Below are 18,744 nucleotides of genomic sequence, written 5' to 3'. Positions count from 1 at the left end.
GACAGCAGCCGGTGACTAGTGGTGTGCCTCAGGGGTCGGTGCTGGGACCACAACTTTTCACAATATACATTAACGATTTGGAGGAAGGAACTGAAGGCGCTGTTGCTAAGTTTGCAGATGATACAAAGATATGTAGAGGGACAGGTAGTATTGAGGAACCAGGGGGCTGCAGAAGGACTTGGACAGGTTAGGAGAGTGGGCAAAGAAGTGGCAGATGGAATACAATGTGGAAAAGTGTGAGGTTATGCACTTTGGAAGGAGGAATGGAGGCATAGACTATTTTCTAAATGGGGAAATGCTTCGGAAATCAAACACAAAGGGACTTGGGAGTGCTTGTTCAAGATTCTCTTAAAGTTAACGTGCAGGTTCAGTCGGCAGTTAGGAAGGCCAATGCAATGTTAGCATTCATGTCAAGAGGACTAGAATACGAGAGCAGGGATGTACTGAGGCTGTATAAGGCTCTGGTCAGACCCCATTTGGAGTATTGTGAGCAGTTTTGGGCCCCATATATAAGGAAGGAAGTGCTGGCCTTGGAAAGAGTCCAGAGGAGGTTCACAAGAATGATCCCTGGAATGAAAAGCTTGTCGTATGAGGAACGGTTGAGGACTCTGGGTCTGTACTCGTTGAAGTTTAAAAGGATGAGGGGGGGATCTTATTGAAATTTACAGGATTTTGCAAGGCCTGGATAGAGTGGACGTGGAGAGGATGTTTCCACTCGTAGGAAAAACTAGAACCAGAGGGCACAACCTCAGGCTAAAGGCAAGATCTTTTAGAACAGAGATGAGGAGGAATTTCTTCAGCCAGAGAGTGGTGAATCTGTGGAACTGATTGCCGCAGAGGGTTGTGGAGGCCAGGTCATTGAGTGTCTTTAAGATAGAGATAGATAGGTTCTTGATTAATCAGGGGTAATGGGGATGAGAAAAATATCAGCCATGGTTGAATGGCGGAGCAGACTCGATGGGCTGAGTGGTCCAATTCTGTTCCTATGTTTCATGATCTTAAAAAGCCAGAGAGACCTCTCTCTCTCTCTCTCTCTCTCTCTTCCTCCTCCCCCCCCCCCCCCCCCCCCCCCCCCCCCGCCCATCTTGAAAAGGCTCCAGAATAGGAATCCTTTAGGATTTCAACACCAGTGGCTTAATCTATATGGACACACCTTGATGGTCTTTGTGGTGATCCCACTCAGTATAAGCACCAGACATTAACCAACTGAGCATATATATCAGGCCAATCTTTTAAGGGGAATTGGATAAGCATACGAACAGCAAGAATATAAAACGGTTATGGAGAAAAGACAGGAAAACATGATCAGAATAGACAAAGCCATTGAAGATCTATCACCAGCTTTGTTGTAAGACAGATAGCTAGCTACCTTTTGTGTTGTAAATTCTGTGATCCATAATAACACGTACAAGAAAATGTTTCAAGGATGTGCATGTCTTTTGTACTTACCATTGACTGCCATCCGTTTGAGTGGCTGTATATGCATTGCAGAGGAAGAACTGAACTGCAGTAAGCATGTTTTCAACTGTAAAGGAAAGGTGCTGAGAAAGAAAGAGTAGATAGCAACCGAGTAGAGATGAAGGTAAACATATATTAACATGATTTTGATTTGATTTGATTTATTATTGTCACATGTATTAGTGAAAAGTATTTTTTCTTGCGCGCTATACAGACAAAGCATACAGTTTATAGAGAAGGAAAGGAGAGGGTGCAGAATGTAGTGTTACAGTCATAGCTAGGGTGTAGAGAAAGATCAACTTAATGCGAGGTAGATCCATTCAAAAGTCTGATGGCAGCTGGGAGGAAACTGTTCTTTGAGTCGGTTGGTACGTGACCTCAGACTTTTGTATCTTTTTCCCGATGGAAGAAGGTGGAAGAGAGAATGTCCGGGGTGCGTGGGGTCCTTAATTATGCTGGCTGCTTTTCCGAGGCAGCGGGAAGTGTAGACAGAGTCAATGGATGGGAGGCTGGTTTGCGTGATGGATTGGGCTACATTCACGACCTTTTGTAGTTCCTTGCGGTCTTGGGCAGAGCAGGAGCCATCCAAAGCTGTGATACAGCCAGAAAGAATGGCATCTTTCGTTATCTCAGGCTGTTCCCACGTGCTTTGCAGCCAGTGAATTACTTTAGATATATAATCACTGTTGCAATGTAGAAAAACGTAGCGGCCAATTTGCACATAGCAAGCTCCCACTAAACAGCAATGTGATAATGACCTGATCGTCTGTCCTTTAGTGATAAAAGCAAATTACTGCAGATGCTGGAATCTGAAACAAAAGCAGAAAATGTTGGAAAATCACAGCAGGTCTGACAGCATCTGCGGAGAGAGAATAGAGCCAACGTTTCGAGTCTGGGTGGTTCTGACATCAGAGTCATCAAAATGTTGGCTCTATTCTCTGTCAGACCTGCTGAGATTTCCTAGCATTTTCTGTTCATGTTTTTTAGTGGAGTTGGTTGAGGGATGAATATTGCCCAGGACATACAAGTGGCTCATTGACACACTGCTGCCTCACAGCGCCAGGGACCTGGGTTCGTTTCCTGGTTTGAGTGACCGTCTGTGTGGAGTTTGCACATTCTCCCCATGTCTGCGTGGGTTTCCTCCGGGTGCTCTGGTTTCCTCCCACAGTCCGAAAGATGTGCTGGTTAGGTGCCGTGCTAAATTCTCCCTCGGTGTACCCAAACAGGAGTGTGGCGACTAAGGGATTTTCATAGTAACTTCATTGCAGTGTTACTGTAAGCCTAATTGTGACAATAAATAAACTTTAAACAGTCCAAAGATGTGCAGGTTAGATGGATTGGCCATGATAAATTTCTCCTTCGTGTCCAAAGATGCGTAGGTAAGGTGAATTAGTAAATTGCGGCTTTACAGGGATTGGGGGGTGGGGGCGCCTAGGTAAGATGCTCTTCCGGAGAGTTGGTGCAGACTCAGTGGGCCGAATGGCCTCCTTCTGCACTATAGAGATTGCGTGATTCTATGAACACGAGGAAGTACTCCCCTGTTTTTCTTCAAATATTGCTATGGGAACTTTCAGCCCCTCTTAAGAGGGCAGATTGGGCCTTGATTTAATATCTCATCTGAAACATGACACCTCCAGCAACGCAGCACTCTCTTCATACCACACTGGAGTGTCAGCCTGGATTGGGTGCTCACATCTATTGAACCCACAGCTTTTTAACTCTGATGTGAAGGTGATACCATTGTCCAAGATTGACACATTAAGAGGAAAGTTGAAGGAGTGAACATTAAGACTCATTAATTGTATAACGTGGCATTGGTTAAGGTGGGGACGGGGGAAGAGAACTTTGAATACTATTCCAATGTTAGTCAGTAGAAGATGAGGGTACAAGTTTAAATTAGTGTAAAGGAAATTAAAATGGGTATTATAAAATATTCAATGGTAGATAATTGAGTCGATCTACCAGGTAAGACAATGAAATCAAAGACATTGAAGGACAAATTACCTTTTCCCATTTGAATCAAGGACCCCACACACCCCGGACATTCTCTCTTCCACCTTCTTCCGTCGGGAAAAAGATACAAAAGCCCGGGGTCACGTACCAACCGACTCAAGAGCAGCTTCTTCTCTGCTGCTGTCAGACTTTTGAATGGACCGACCTTGCGTTAAATTGATCTTTCTCTACACCCTAGCTATGACTGTAACACTACATTCTGCACTCTCTCCTTCTCTATGAAAGGTATGCTCTGTCAATATCTCAGCGCGCAAGAAACAATACTTTTCACTGTATACGAATAGATGTGACAATGATAAATCAAATCAAATCTTCTGCCCCTGTTCAGATGAAGTGCATTAAACAATTCATGGCTTGCTTTTGTATGTTTTGCTTTATACATTTTGTTTTCTGATGCCCTTATGGTGTGACTCTGTTGTTTAAATCTGATACCCCAGTCTTTCAGTAGTTGTTGTGGCTTTAACTGTGGCGAGTGCTTTACTTGTCCTCTGACTGCCTTGCATGACGCCTCTCTTCCAGTAAACTTACGGATGGAAAGCCGCTCGTCTTGAGGATGGAGGGGATTGAATACATGAATGATGACCCAAGTATGGTCGATGTGCTTTACGGGAAGATTCAAATTAAGAATGGAACGGACAAGTAAGTGAGGTAGAATCTGCTGGTTCATTCTATCACTATGTGGTTTCGGGGAAGCACAGTAAGAAGTCTCTCAACACCAGGTTAAAGTCCAACAGGTTTATTTGGTAGCACGAGCTTTCGGAGTGTCGCTCCTTCATCAGGTGAGTTTCTGGGGAAGGCAGAGTTGAGATTACGTCCTCCTTTAGACCATGGATGTTAAAATAAATACACCCTCCCTTCTCCCACCCAGTAATCAAACATGTCCTAATGTGCTGTCCAGCAGACCTGCAGCAATCAATGGCTCCAAAGGGGGAAAGAAAGCAACTATTCGTATTGTAGCCATTGGGAAAACCTTGTTGCGGCAATTGCAGCGAAAGTGCTTATGATCTGGCCTACGCTGCCTGAAAGGGTGGTGGAAGCAGATCAAATAATAATTTGCCAGAGGGAAGGGGAAAAGATTTGCAGGACTCTGGGGGAAAGAGCAGGTGAGTGGGGCTAATTGGATAGCTACCACAGACGGGCTGATCAGAATGGCCAATTCCTGTGCTGTACAGTTCAATGGTTCTATGATATAATGGCTGGGTTCTCCTGGATAACAGCCACTGCGTTTCAAGGTAATTCATTTGGACTTTTCTGAGACCATGATGAAAGAAAGAAAGGAAAGACGTGGATTTATATAGCGTTCTTCACAACCATAGAATTCCTACAGTGCATAAGAAGGCCATTCAGCACCGACTCTCCGAAAGAGCATCCCACACAGACACGTGTGTGTGTGTGTGTGTGTCAGTGTGTGTGTGTGTCAGTGTGTGTGTGTGTCAGTGTGTGTGTGTGTCAGTGTGTGTGTGTGTCAGTGTGTGTGTGTGTCAGTGTGTGTGTGTGTCAGTGTGTGTGTGTGTCAGTGTGTGTGTGTGTGTCAGTGTGTGTGTGTGTCAGTGTGTGTGTGTGTCAGTGTGTGTGTGTGTCAGTGTGTGTGTCAGTGTGTGTGTGTGTCAGTGTGTGTGTCAGTGTGTGTGTCAGTGTGTGTGTCAGTGTGTGTGTCAGTGTGTGTGTCAGTGTGTGTGTCAGTGTGTGTGTCAGTGTGTGTGTCAGTGTGTGTGTGTCAGTGTGTGTGTGTGTCAGTGTGTGTGTGTGTCAGTGTGTGTGTGTGTCAGTGTGTGTGTGTGTCTGTGTGTGTGTGTGTCTGTGTGTGTGTGTGTCTGTGTGTGTGTGTGTCTGTGTGTGTGTGTGTCAGTGTGTGTGTGTGTCAGTGTGTGTGTGTGTCAGTGTGTGTGTGTGTCAGTGTGTGTGTGTGTCAGTGTGTGTGTGTGTCAGTGTGTGTGTGTGTCAGTGTGTGTGTGTGTCAGTGTGTGTGTGTGTCAGTGTGTGTGTGTGTCAGTGTGTGTGTGTGTCAGTGTGTGTGTGTGTCAGTGTGTGTGTGTGTCAGTGTGTGTGTGTGTCAGTGTGTGTGTGTGTCAGTGTGTGTGTGTGTCAGTGTGTGTGTGTGTCAGTGTGTGTGTGTGTCAGTGTGTGTGTGTGTCAGTGTGTGTGTGTGTCAGTGTGTGTGTGTGTCAGTGTGTGTGTGTGTCAGTGTGTGTGTGTGTCAGTGTGTGTGTGTGTCAGTGTGTGTGTGTGTCAGTGTGTGTGTGTGTCAGTGTGTGTGTGTGTCAGTGTGTGTGTGTGTCAGTGTGTGTGTGTGTCTGTGTGTGTGTGTGTCTGTGAGTGTGTGTGTGTCTGTGAGTGTGTGTGTGTCTGTGAGTGTGTGTGTGTCTGTGAGTGTGTGTGTGTCTGTGAGAGTGTGTGTGAGAGTGTGTGTGTGACTGTGTGTGTGTGTGTGTGTCAGACCCCACGCAGAGAGTCACCCAAGGCCATACTAGCAACTGAGTGCACAACAGTCAAGACAATCATTTTAGAATTGAAATACACAAGAGGTATTGATGTGTACTTATATACAAATGTACTTCTTTTAACAGAGCGCACACACATTGAAATTGTCATGTGCCATCAGGTGTCGTTTCCTTCCCCCCCCCCCCCCCCCCCCAACCCGCTACCTGTGAGAATCAGATGACCTGAGGCTGAAGGTTACCATAAGTCTGCGATTTATTGATGAGGACAAAACCTCTGGAGGTAGACTGTGAATCCAATGACTCTTTCCTGTGAGATAACTCCTGAAATATCTGTGCTTACGGTGGAACCTCTTTACATCAGGGGACACTGAATCCACTTAGCTGGGTGAGATCCCAGATCCGAGAGGCATTCGTTCTGAATAACTGTTAAGATGGGTGCCTGTAATTTTGGTGGAGAGGTCACTCGTACAATAATTTAAAGCTCCAGCCAAATGCATTACTGGACAAGGCAAAAGATGTGTCTTAGCACTAGCTCCCCAGTGTAACACAGTGAATTATGGGTCAGGCAGTGTTAAAGGCATCCTGTTTATAGTTGCTTATTTACATGGAAAATGGAAGTAATTGTTACCTACGCAGGGGACCTAATAGCTATGCTGCTCCAGGTGCCTTACTGATCAGAATCTCTGTACACCAGGGACTTCTGCAAGGTGGCACTGTAAGTCAGGTTGGCTGCAGTCCCATGTGGTTTTGGTATTGCTGCTTGCCCATCCTTGCATGCCAGATGGCAGAAGATATTGCTGGGTTTCGATTTGGGACTTGGAATTACTCCGGGGCTGGTTGTCCTGCTGTAACTCACCGCAGTGTAAAAATAGCCTCCTACCTTGCTTCATCCGCCCGCGAGATCAAGTTACCGACATCAGTTGTACTCGGTGTATTCCGACTGTGACTGGGTTAGCTGTAGGACAAGGCAAAGCCCTTCTCTACTGAAAGCAACTTAACTCGTGTTGCGGACAGACTGTTCTAGTCATGTCGTTTGGAATGCCTCTGAGATTGGAACTGTTTATAACGATTTATGTTTGTAAAGTGCAGTGTGTGCATATACGGCATGTGCGCATTATTTGCAAAACCAACATTTATTGCCCGTTCCTGACTTCCCTTGAGGGCAGCGCAGTGGTTAGCACCGCTGCCTCACAGCACCAGGGACCCGGGTTTGACTCCCGGCTTGGCTCACTGTCTATGTGGAGTTTGCAGATTCTCCCCGTGTCTGCGTGGGTTTCCTCCGGGTGCTCCGGTTTCTTCCCACAGTCCAAAGAGGTGCGGGTTAGGTGGATTGGCCGTGCTAAATTGCTCCTTAGTGTTAAGGGGGACTAGCTAGGATAAATGCATGGGGTTATGGGGCTAGGGCCTGAATGGGATTGTGGTCGGCGCAGACTCGATGGGCCGAATGGCCTCCTCCTGCACTGTAGGGATGATTCTATGAAAAGGTGGTGGTGAGCCACCTTCTTCACCCACTGAAATCTGAATGGAGTGAGTACCCACACTGCTGTTTCAGAGCCACTTCCAGGATTTTTGCACCAGCAGCAATGAAGGAACAGTGACGGCTTTCCAGCTCGGGATAGTCTGTGACGTGGAATGGAACTTGTAGGTGGGGGTGTCCCATACACCTATTAACCTTGTCCTTCCAGATGCTAATGATCATGGGTTTGGAGCCCCACGCCGACACTATAGTTAAGAAAGCCCACCAAACGCCTCTACTTTCTCAGATGTCTAAGGAAATTTGGCATGTCAGCTACGACTCTCTCCAACTTTTACAGATGCACCATAGAAAGCATTCTTTCTGGTTGTATCACAGCTTGGTCTGGCTCCTGCTCTGCCCAAGACCGCAAGGAACTATAAAAGGTCGTGAATGTAGCCCAAATCAATCAAACCAGCCTCCCATCCATTGACTCTGTCTACACTTCTCGCTGCCACGGAAAAGCAGCCAGCATAATCAAGGACCCCACGCACACCGGACATTCTCTCTTCCACCTTCTTCCATCGGGAAAAAGATACAAAAGTCTGATGTCACGTATCAACCAACTCAAGAATATCTTCTTCCCTGCTGCCATCAGACTTTTGAATGGACCTACCTTGCATTAAGTTGATCTTTCTCTCCACCCTAGCTATGACTGTAACACTACACTCTGCACTCTCCCCTTTCCTTCTCTATGAATGGTATGCATTGTCTGTATAGCGCACAAGAAACAATACTTTTCACTGTATACTAATACATGTGACAATAATAAATCAAATCAAATCAGCATGCCCTCAAAGGAGCCTTTAGAAATTGCTGCAGTGTACCTTCTAAATAGCGCACACTGCTGTGCACCAGTGGCGTGGGGGGTGATTGCCTGCTCTTGGCTTTCAGGTATGATTCTGAGAGTGTGACTGTTATTAGGCTGTGCTTGACAAGTCTATGGGGCAACTCTCCAAATTTTAAATCGAGTCCCCAGATATCAGTGAGTGGGACTTTGCCAGGTTAACTGGGCAGGGAGTCTTTCCTCATTTCTGTTGCCTAAGTCAATGTCAGGTGGACTGTCTGGCTTTGTTACTTTTGGAGTCAGTCCCAGGACATCACTCCAGGACCACCTTAGGGTCATGTCCTCGGCCCAGCCATCCTGAGCTGCCTCATGAATGACCTCCCTTCCATCATAAGGTCAAACATGGGATGTTCGCTGGTGACTGCACGATATTCAACCCCATTTGTGACCTCTCAGACACTGAGACAGTCCATGTGCAAATGCAGCAAGACCTGGACAATATCCAGGCTTGGGCTGCCAAATGGCAAATAACATTCACAACACAAGGTCCAGACGAAGACCATCTCCAACAAGAGACAAAGTAACCATTGCTCCTTGACATTGAATTGCATGACCATCGCTGAATCCCCCACTTACCAACATCCTGGGGATTACCACTGACCAGAAACTGAACTGTAAATACTGTGATTACAAGAGTAAGTCAGAGATGAGGAATCCTGCGGTGAGTAACTCAGCTCCTGACTTTCTAAAGCCTGTCCACCATCTACAAGCCACAAGTCAGCGTTGTGATGAATTACTCGCCACTTTCCTGGATGAATGCTGCTCCAACAACACAAGAAGTGTGACCACCATCCAGATCTCAGCCCACTTGATTGGCACCCCATCCACAAACATCCACTCCCTCCACCACCGACGCACAGTGACAACCCGTGTACCATCTGCAAGATGCACTGCAGAAACTCATCAAGACTTTCTACGGCACCTGCCAAACTCACGACCGCTACCACCTCGAAGGACAAGAGCAGCAGACACATGGGAACACCGCCACCTGGAAGTTCTCTTCCAAGCCACTTACCATCCTGATTTGAAAATATATCGGCCGTTTCTTCGCTGTCACTGGGTCAAAATCCTGGACCTCCCTCCCTAACAGCGCTGTGGGTGTACCTACACCTTGTGGACTGCGCAGCAGAAGGCAGTTCACCGCTACCTTTCCAAGGGCAATTAGGGATGGGCAGTAAATGTGGCCTCGTCAGTGACGCCCACATCCCATAAATTAATTTAAAAAGAAAACTTCTGTAGCAATTTGATACAACTGAATCAAATGGCCTCGGAAGTCAGAGGACAGTGAAATCAACCACAGATTTCTGGTCAGCCTTGTGATAGCAAGAACATTGGAGTCTCTACCATCACTATCCAGACTTTTCCAAGTGCATGTTGCCACAGCATCTTGAACTCCCTGAGCGCACTGTGACACCACACCACCGTGCGTAATGGTGCCATCCAATCGAGCAATGAATCTCACTTTACTTTAAAAAGCTCCTCAGCTCAGTTCCCTGATTTGTGCTGATTAGCTTTTGGGACCTTGGCGTCCAGAGCATGAAGGGGCAAAACCAGCCAATCTGTCACTGATCCCAATCGCCGATGGGTTTTGGAGGAGATAGACTGGACTGAGCCATGAATAACTCACCAACAAGTGTCGTCTAGTACTGAGGCTTTGTGAAAATGAAATAAAAGAGGAAGACCGGAGGGAGGTGGTCGCTATCTCAGAATGGAAGCTGAGCTGGCACGAATCAAATTGAGGAGACTGCAGAGGCGGACATGTTTAAAAGGGAGATCCTTACACAAGCGATGATATTCGGGGTTTGTGGAGAAAAGGTAGAGAATTTTGGGTTTACAAAGTTAGGCGTGCCATAGTCGACAATGTTACAAGGAAGCCTTGATGGACTCACCAGCGGATTCCAGTTCCTCGGTGCCACAAAATGGTGTCAAGTATGGCGACGCTAGCTCGCAGGCTTTTGGGTGAAATGGACAATGGTTAGTTCCTTACTTAGCACTGCTGCCTCACAGCGCCAGGGACACGGGTTCGATTCCCAACTTGGGTTACTGTTTGTGTGGAGTTTGCACATTCTCCCCGTGTCTGCGTGGGTTTCCTCCGGGTGCTCCGGTTTCCTCCCACAGTCCAAAGGTGTGTGGGTTAGGTGTATTAGCCATGCTAAATTGCCGCTTAGTGTGCCGGGACGCATAGATTAGAGGGATTAGCGGGGTAAACATGTGGGGTTACGGTAGTAGGGCTTGGATGGGATTGTTGTCAGTGCAGGCTTGATGGGCTGAATGGCCTCCTTCGGCACTGTAGGGATTCTATGATTCTCCTTCCGAGCCCCTCGCAGAATGGGGGGAGGCGGGGGGGGGGGGCAGAGAACACCTTGAAACAAAAGCTGATCAGGTACGATAGGTGAACTGGGCTGCTGTGAAATATGAATCTGTCATCAACCGGGTTTGGTGCATGTTCCTATTGTTTTTCTTGAATCTATTATTCCTTTGTGTGTAGATTGCAGCTGATTGCCGATGGGCTGTTGGAGCGTTTTGTTGCCTCGGGACTGATGGAGAAGGAATGGGACAAGGTGAAACTCCATGCAACTCTGATGAACACCCTTTTCAGAAGGGACCCAACAGGTACATGTGAAACACACATCCCATTCCACACACAAAGCACTCCACATCACCCATTCACACACAATGTGACCAGTACTCATCTATTCGCCCGAAGAATCTTAACATGCCAGTGTACTATAGGACGGCACGGTGGCACAGTGGTTAGTACTGCTGCCTCACAGCACCAGGGACCTGGGTTCAATTCCCAGCTCGGGTCACTGTCTGTGTGGAGTTTGCACGTTCTCCCCGTGTCTGCGTGGGTTTCCTCCGGGTGCTCCGGTTTCCTCCCACAGAAGACGTGCTGGTTAGGGTGCATTGGCCATGCTAAATTCTCCCTCAGTGTACCCAAACAGGCGCCAGAGTGTGGCGACAAGGGGATTTTCACAGTAACTTCATTGTGGTGTTAAGCTTGCTTGTGACACTAATAATTTTTTTAAAAACATGCTGTATCGATCGTGATATTAACCCATTAGAATTAAGGGTACTGCTATAAAGATGCTTCACAACACTTGCATCAACATCTACAGTTAGGAAAGGCAAGTTAATGTTTCAGGTCTAGAATCACAGAATAATAAGCACAGAAGGAGGCCATTCAGCCCATCGACTGTGTGTCAAGTGTTTTTGAAGAGCAATCCAGCTGGTCTCCATCCCTTGCTCTTTCCCCATTTCCTCGCAATTTTCTTCAGTTTCCGATTGAGAATACACTTCCCATCCCAGCCGCGGTATTGATGCGGATCCCACACCCGAAATATTAACCTGCCTCCTTATCGGCGGCACAGTGGTCAGCACTGCTGCCTCACAGCGCCAGGGACCTGGCTTTGATTCCCGGCTTGGGTCACTGTCTGTGTGGAGTTTGCACGTTCTCCCCGTGTCTGCGTGGGTTTCCTCCGGGAGCTCCGGTTTTCCCTCACAGTCTGAAAGACGTGCTGGTTAGGGTGCATTGACCCAAACAGTCGCTGGAGTGTGGCAACTAGTGGAATTTCACAGTAACTTCATTGCTGTGTTAATGTAAGTCTTACTTGTGACCAATAAATAAACATTTTTTAAAAACTTGATTGGCAGTGAAGTCTCAAATGCAAAAGACAAAGTGTTTAGGCTTTCATGAAAAATGCTAGAAAGAGGGAACCATCCTCTTATTGCTACAGATTCTTGCACGCAAGCTGATCCAAATCTACTTTCCGCACTTCATTTGTGCCTAAACTGGCTGAAATTCCAAAACTATTTCACAATAGCCCTCGGTGTGATGCACAGTTCAGGAGGTACGTGTATTAAGGAGGCTGACATGGTCTAAAATATGTACCTTCAGCTCCTCCAGTACGATGCATGCACATAGATAAGACGCACAATCTTTTATTCTGTGGTTTACTGGAGAGGGCAAAGGGTTAGTCGGGGGGAGGGGATGTTGGAATTGTGCAGGTGAGCAGGGTGCTAATATCAGTGTTGAGCTGCCTATTTATAATGGGTCCCCAACAAGCAAATGAAATCTTAATCCCCTTTTTATCTGGTATGAGACTTATTTTCTGTTGGGTTTCTGATAAGATTAGTGTGGTCTCTCTCTCTCTCTCTCTCTCTCGCCCTGTCTGTGGTTGCTCAGGGTGGTTTCAGAGTTGCAATAAGCCCGCATTGACGTAATTCACCGCTGACGATTGATCAATTTGAGTGAGCAGCTGCAGGGTGAGCAACACCTGTTGACGCCATCCTGCCGTAGGAGCTGACGCCTGCAAGAGGCAGGGGGATAGTTGGCGCAGGAGTAAAGGGAGCTGGGACATCGATACCAGTGTCTTCCAATGCAGAAGGCTGCCCGTGACAGAGTCGTGCCAGCCGGCTCATTCCAAGGTCCAGGACAACATGCTGAGGGATGCACTAATGCTTGGGGAGCTGTTGCAATAGCTCAATGGGGAAAGGCCCTCCTCCCATAGTTTTGTGAGGGGCGGGAAGCGATACTTCAACGCTGTGAGTCTGGCATGCAATGCATATTGTAAATATAGACTGCAATTCATCATACAATCTCTACAGTGCAGAAGGAGGCCATTTGGCCCATCAAGTCTGCACTGACCCTCCGACAGAGCATCTTACCCAAGCCCACTCCCCCTTCCTCCACCCTATCCCCATAATCCCGTGTATTAGGCCACACCTGGAATATTATGTGCAGTTTTGATCTCCTTTTCTGAGGAAGGATGTTCTTGCTCTCGAGGGAGTGCAGCGAAGGTTTACCAGGCTGATTCCGGGGACGGCGGGACTGATGTATGAGGTGAGGTTGACTAGGGTTAGGATTGTTTTCACTGGAGTTCAGACGAATGAGGCGGGGGGTGGGGGGGAATCTCATAGAGACTTATAAAATTCTAACAGGACTAGACAGGGTAGATACAGGAAGGATGTTCCCGATGGTGGGGGAGTCCAGAACCAGGAGTCACAGTCTGAGGATTCAGGGTAGACCATTTAGGACGGAGGTGAGGAGTCATTTCTTCACCCAAAGAGTGGTGAGCCTGTGGAATTCATTACCACAGGAAGTAGTTGATGCCAAAACATTGAATGTATTGAGCACCACACTTCGACACTGTGGCAACTCTTTTGTGTGCGTGCCTGCCCTACCGCCAATTTTGTTGGTACCCGTTTGTTGCACCGAAATAAAAAGAGGCGGCTAGATATAGCACTTGGGACGAACAATATCCAAGGTTATTTGCTGTTTATATATATATATATATATATATGGAGGAAAATGTAACTGGATTGATCAGTAAGTTTGCGGACGACACGAAGGTTGGTGGATTTGCGGATAGCAATGAGGACCATCAGAGGATACAGCAGGATATAGATCAGTTGGAGATTCGGGCGGAGAGATGGCAGATGGAGTTTAATCCGGACAAATGTGAGGTAATGCATTTTGGAAGGTCTAATACAGAAAGGAAATATACAGTAAATGGCAGAACCCTTAAGAGTATTGATAGGCAAAGGGATCTGGGTGTACAGCTACACAGGTCACTGAAAGTGGCAATGCAGGTGGAGAAGGTAGTCACGAAGGCATACAACATGCTTGCCTTCATTGGCCGGGGTATTGAGTTTAAAAATTGGCAAGTCATGTTGCAGCTTCATAGAACCTTAGTTAGGCCGCACTTGGAATATAGTGTTCAATTCTAGTCGCCACACTACCAGAAGGATGTGGAGGCTTTGGAGAGGGTACAGAAAAGATTTACCAGGATGTTGCCTGGTATGGAGGGCATTAGCTATGAGGAGAGGTTGGAGAAACTTGGTTTGTTCTCACTGGAGCGACGGAGGTTGAGGGGAGACCTGATAGAAGGCTACAAGATTATGAGAGGCATGGACAGAATGGATAGTCAGAAGCTTTTCCCCCAGGGTGGAAGAGTCAATTACAAGGGTTTAAGGTGCGAGGGGCAAGGTTTAAAGGAGATGTACGAGGCAGATTTTTTACACAGAGAGTAGCGGGTGCCTGGAACTCTTTGCCGGGGGAGGTAGTGGAAGCAGATACGGTAGTGACTTTTAAGGGGCATCTTGACAAGTACATGAATAGGATGGGAATAGAGGGATACGGTCCCCGGAAGGGTAGGGGGTTTTTATTAAGTCAGGCAGCATGGTCGGTGCAGGCTTGGAGGGCCGAAGGGCCTGTTCCTGTGCTGTAATTTTCTTTATTCTTTGTTATTGGGAGAAAGCAGGATTAGGCTATTGAGTTGGACGATCAGCCATGATCGTGATGAATGGCGGAGCAGGCTCGAAGGGCCAAATGGCCTCCTCCTGATCCTATCTTCTATGTTTCTATGTTTACCCCACTAATCCCCCTAACCTAGCATTTTGGGACACTAAGGGGCAACTTAACGTGGTCAATCCACCTAAACTGCATGTGTTTGGTCCGTTGGAGGAAACCAGAGCACCCGGAGGAAACCCACAGAGAGGTGCCTCATCACGCTTACAGTGTGCCACATACAGCAATAAAAGAAATTGAACTTTGTGTAATGTCAAATTTGGACAGTTACCTATCTTTACAAAATTTATACATGAAATATATTTTGGGCTGAACACAAAGGGCTATTTGGGATATCAACGTTCGTGCCACAGCACCTGAGTTTTACATGGGGGTGGGGGGGGGGGGGGGGGGTGGAGGGGGGGGGGGCGGGGAAGCAAATGTGAGATCCACGGATAATTCTGAGCTGCATTCATTAGCTTTGTGTGGGGGCTGTGATAGTCTATACAGCCCCCTGTTTCGGAGCCGTGATCATCTTTTGAATAACACAATCCTTTGTCGATTTCTAGTGGAAGGCCGAGCCAATGCCACGCCGGGAAAGCAGAATTTGCGTGAAAGAGAGTCCTTTGATGCAAGAAATGTATTGAAGGTCAGTAACTTGGTCACAGACTGCAATTGGGAAAATAAATCCCGTTTCCTTACTTGGCACAATTATAGAATGTGAACTGCAATATGAAAAATATTCTGAACAGCTCCCAGTCGAGCTTACGGGTGGATACTCCCGACAGCTTTAGTGGTGAGCCACACAAAACAGGTAGGTCCCAGGTAAAATGTCTGAGTTTTGCTGATTTTTGCCTCTGGTTAGTGTCCATTAATCGATTCTCATTGCTTTCTTCACCACTCCAATTCTGTTAAATATACAATACTCAAAATTGTTTTTTTTTTCCCCCAATATGTTTAGAAATATATGCCAATCATGGCTCAGTGCCTTTGAATCAGAAGGTTGCAAGTTCAATTCCCACTCAAAGAACAAAGAAAATTACAGCACAGGAACAGGCTCTTCGGCCTTCCAAGCCTGCACCGACCATGCTGCCTGTCTGAACTAAAACCTCCTACACGGGGACCATCTCCCTCTATTCCCATCCTAGTCATGTATTTGTCCAGACGCCCCTTAAAACTCATTATTGTATCTGCTTCCACTACCTCCCCCGGCAGCGGGTTCCAGGCACCCACCACCCTCTGTGTAAAAAAACAAAACTTGCCTCGTCCACCCCCTTTAAACTTTGCCCCTCGCACCTTAAACCTATGCTCCCTAGTAATTGACTCCTCCACCCTGGGGAAAAAGCTTCTGACTATCCACTCTGTCCATGCCCCTCATAATCTTGTAGACTTGTATCAGGCCACCTCTCAACCTCCATCATTCTAGTGAGAGCAAACCGAGTTTCTCCAACCTCTCCTCATAGTTAATGCCCTCCATACCAGGCAACGTCCTGGTAAATCTTTTCTGTACTCTCTCCAAAGCCCTCCACATCTTTCTGGTAGTGTGGCGACCAGAATTGAACACTATATTCCAAGTGCGGCCTAACTAAGGTTCTATGAAGCTGCAACATGACTTGCAGCTTTATAGAACCTTAGTGACTCCAGAGACTTGAGCTGAAGGAGTGCTTTGCTGATGGAAGTTCCATCTTTCAGGTGAGATGTTAAACCAGGGACCTGCTCAAGTGAACGTGAAACATCCTATGACAATATTCTGAAGAAGGGCAGAAGAGTTCTGCCCGGTGACCTGGCCAACATTTCTCCCTCGATCATCACCCAACAATATTATCTGGTCATTACCATATTGCCATTAGTGGGAGCTTGCTGTGTACAAATTGAGTGGCACATTTCCAACATTTCAAGAGCACTTCATTGGTTTTGCTTTAAGGAGTTGTGAAGTTATGAAAGATGCTGCATAAATGCAAGTATTTCTCTAGACATCAATTCAGAAAACATGCATTTTAGCAGCAGAACCATCAATGAAAACCACATCTGACAGTGTGAACAATGAAGAATGGTCCATTGTTTGAGTTGTAAGGAACGTCAGCTTGGTGTGATTGGTCTTGTCTCTGAGTCAGTAAATTCAGAGTTTAAGCTGCATAACACGGTACGGTACGGTAGCACAGTGGTTAGCACTGCTGCTTCACAGCTCCAGAGTCCCGGGTTCGATTCCCGGCTTGGGTCACTGTCTGTGTGGAGTTTGCACATTCTCCTCGTGTCTGCGTGGGTTTCCTCCGGGTGCTCCGGTTTCCTCCCACAGTCCAAAGATGTGCGGGTTAGGTTGATTGGCCAGGTTAAAAATTGTCCCTTAGAGTCCTGAGATGCGTAGGTTAGAGGAATTAGCGGGTAAATGTGTGGGGGTAGGGCCTGGGTGGGATTGTGGTCGGTGCAGACTCGATGGGCCGAATGGCCTCCTTCTGCACTGTAGGGTTTCTATGATTTCTATGAACAGGCTTTGAGCGGATAAACTTAACTGCCGTGATCCAGAGGGAATGCTGCCCTGTCAAAGGTGCCTTTCTTCAAATAAGACATTAAATTGAGTTAAAGGGTGGCATGGTGGCACAGTGGTTAGCAGTGCTGCCTCAGCGCCAGTGACCCGGGTTCGATTCCCGGCTTGGGTCACTGTCTGTGTGGAATTTGCACATTCTCCCCCGTGCCTGCGTCGGGTTTCCTCCGGGTGCTCCGGTTTCCTCCCACAGTCCGAAAGATATGCAGGTTAGCTCAATTGGCCATGCTAAATTGCCCCTTAGTGTCAGGGGGACTAGCTAGGGTAAATACGTGGGGCTACGAGGATTGGGACTGGGGTGGAATTACGGTCGATGCAGACTCGATGGGCCGAATGGCCTCCTTTTGCACTGTCGGGATTCTATGGAAATGCCTGTGAAGTTGGATATTAAAGATCTTAGACTACGATTCAAAGGGGAGAGTGGTATTGTCCTAATTACTGATCAGCATTCGCCTCTTGCCTCAAATCACCAGGGAGATTATTAATTGATCATTTATCTTGCGACATGCTTGTAGAAGGATCACTGCCGTATTTACTTATGTAATGGCCTCTCTATTCGTATAAAATACTATGGGGATGTTTTGATATGAAGGCCACGATATAAATGCATGTTCTCACAATGAACAAATTGTCTTCTTTCTGATTGTCTCAGGCCTCACTGTTTAATTTATCTTCTTTTAAGTTTCTCCCCAATGCTCTGCTGTTCAGCAATCTGAATGGGTGGACATTCAGCCTATTCTGCTATTCTCTGATGTGCAGATGGCTGCAAGGAACTGCATGAGCGCAGCCAGAGGGTGGGAGGGATGGCGATGCGCCCTTTGAGTTATCCCAGCCAAGATTCTGGACTTGCTGTATGGGAATTCATAGAATCCCTTCAGTGCAGAAGGAGGCCATTCGGCCCATTGAGTCTGCACCGACTACAATCCCACCAGGCCCTATACCCACAACCCCACGTATTTACCCTGCTAACCCCCACCCCCCGTGACACTAGGGTCAATTTAGCATGGCCAATCAACCTAATTGTGTGAAGGATTCCCCCTTTCAGTCCTGCTCCACAGAGCTCCTTGTTCTTTTAGTGACAGGGTAGATGTTAAGAGAATTCTTCCTCTTGTAGGGGAATCCAGAACTAGGGGCACAGCTGAAAAATAGGGGGTCTCTCACTTAAAATGGAGATGAGGATTTTTTTTCTCTGAAGGTTGTTGGTCTTTGGAATTTTCTTCCACAGAGAGAAGCACAGATTGGGTCATTGGATATATTCAAGGCTGAGTTAGATAGATTTTGACAAAAGAATCAAAGTTTATTTGTTAGTGTCACAAGTAGGCTCACAATAACACTGCAATGAAGTTGCTGTGAAAATCCCCTAGTCGCCACACTCTGGCGCCTGTTCGAGTACACTGAGGGGGAATTTAGCACAGCCAATGCACCCTAACCAGCACATCTTTCGGACTGTGGGAGGAAACCGGAGCACTCAGAGGAAACCCACGCAGACACGGGGCGAACATGCAGACTCGGCAAAGATAGTGACCCAAGCTGGGAATCAAACCCAGGTCCCTGATGCTGTGAGGCAGCAGTGCTAACCACTGTGCCACCCCATGCGACAGGCAGGAAAGTGGACTTGCGGCCACAATCAGACCAGCCTTG

General features: G+C 47.1%; 1 protein-coding gene across 5 annotated transcripts in view; it reads left to right on the top strand.

The window, feature by feature from the left end:
• ascc1 (activating signal cointegrator 1 complex subunit 1) overlaps positions 1-18,744 on the top strand; it is a 73,686-nt gene that overhangs the window by 40,759 nt on the left and 14,183 nt on the right. For all 5 annotated transcript variants that reach the window (XM_078199484.1, XM_078199483.1, XM_078199485.1 and 2 more), the window contains exons 7-9: positions 3,991-4,110; positions 10,761-10,885; positions 15,131-15,210. In XM_078199484.1, the coding sequence (XP_078055610.1) occupies positions 3,991-4,110; positions 10,761-10,885; positions 15,131-15,210 (325 nt within the window). The remainder of the gene's footprint in view (positions 1-3,990; positions 4,111-10,760; positions 10,886-15,130; positions 15,211-18,744) is intronic.

Source organism: Mustelus asterias, chromosome 28 (genome assembly GCF_964213995.1).
Source record: "Mustelus asterias chromosome 28, sMusAst1.hap1.1, whole genome shotgun sequence".
In the NCBI taxonomy this organism is placed as follows: domain Eukaryota; kingdom Metazoa; phylum Chordata; class Chondrichthyes; order Carcharhiniformes; family Triakidae; genus Mustelus; species Mustelus asterias.
Note: the sequence above shows the minus strand (reverse complement) of the source record. Positions and strands in the feature narration are given on the sequence as shown.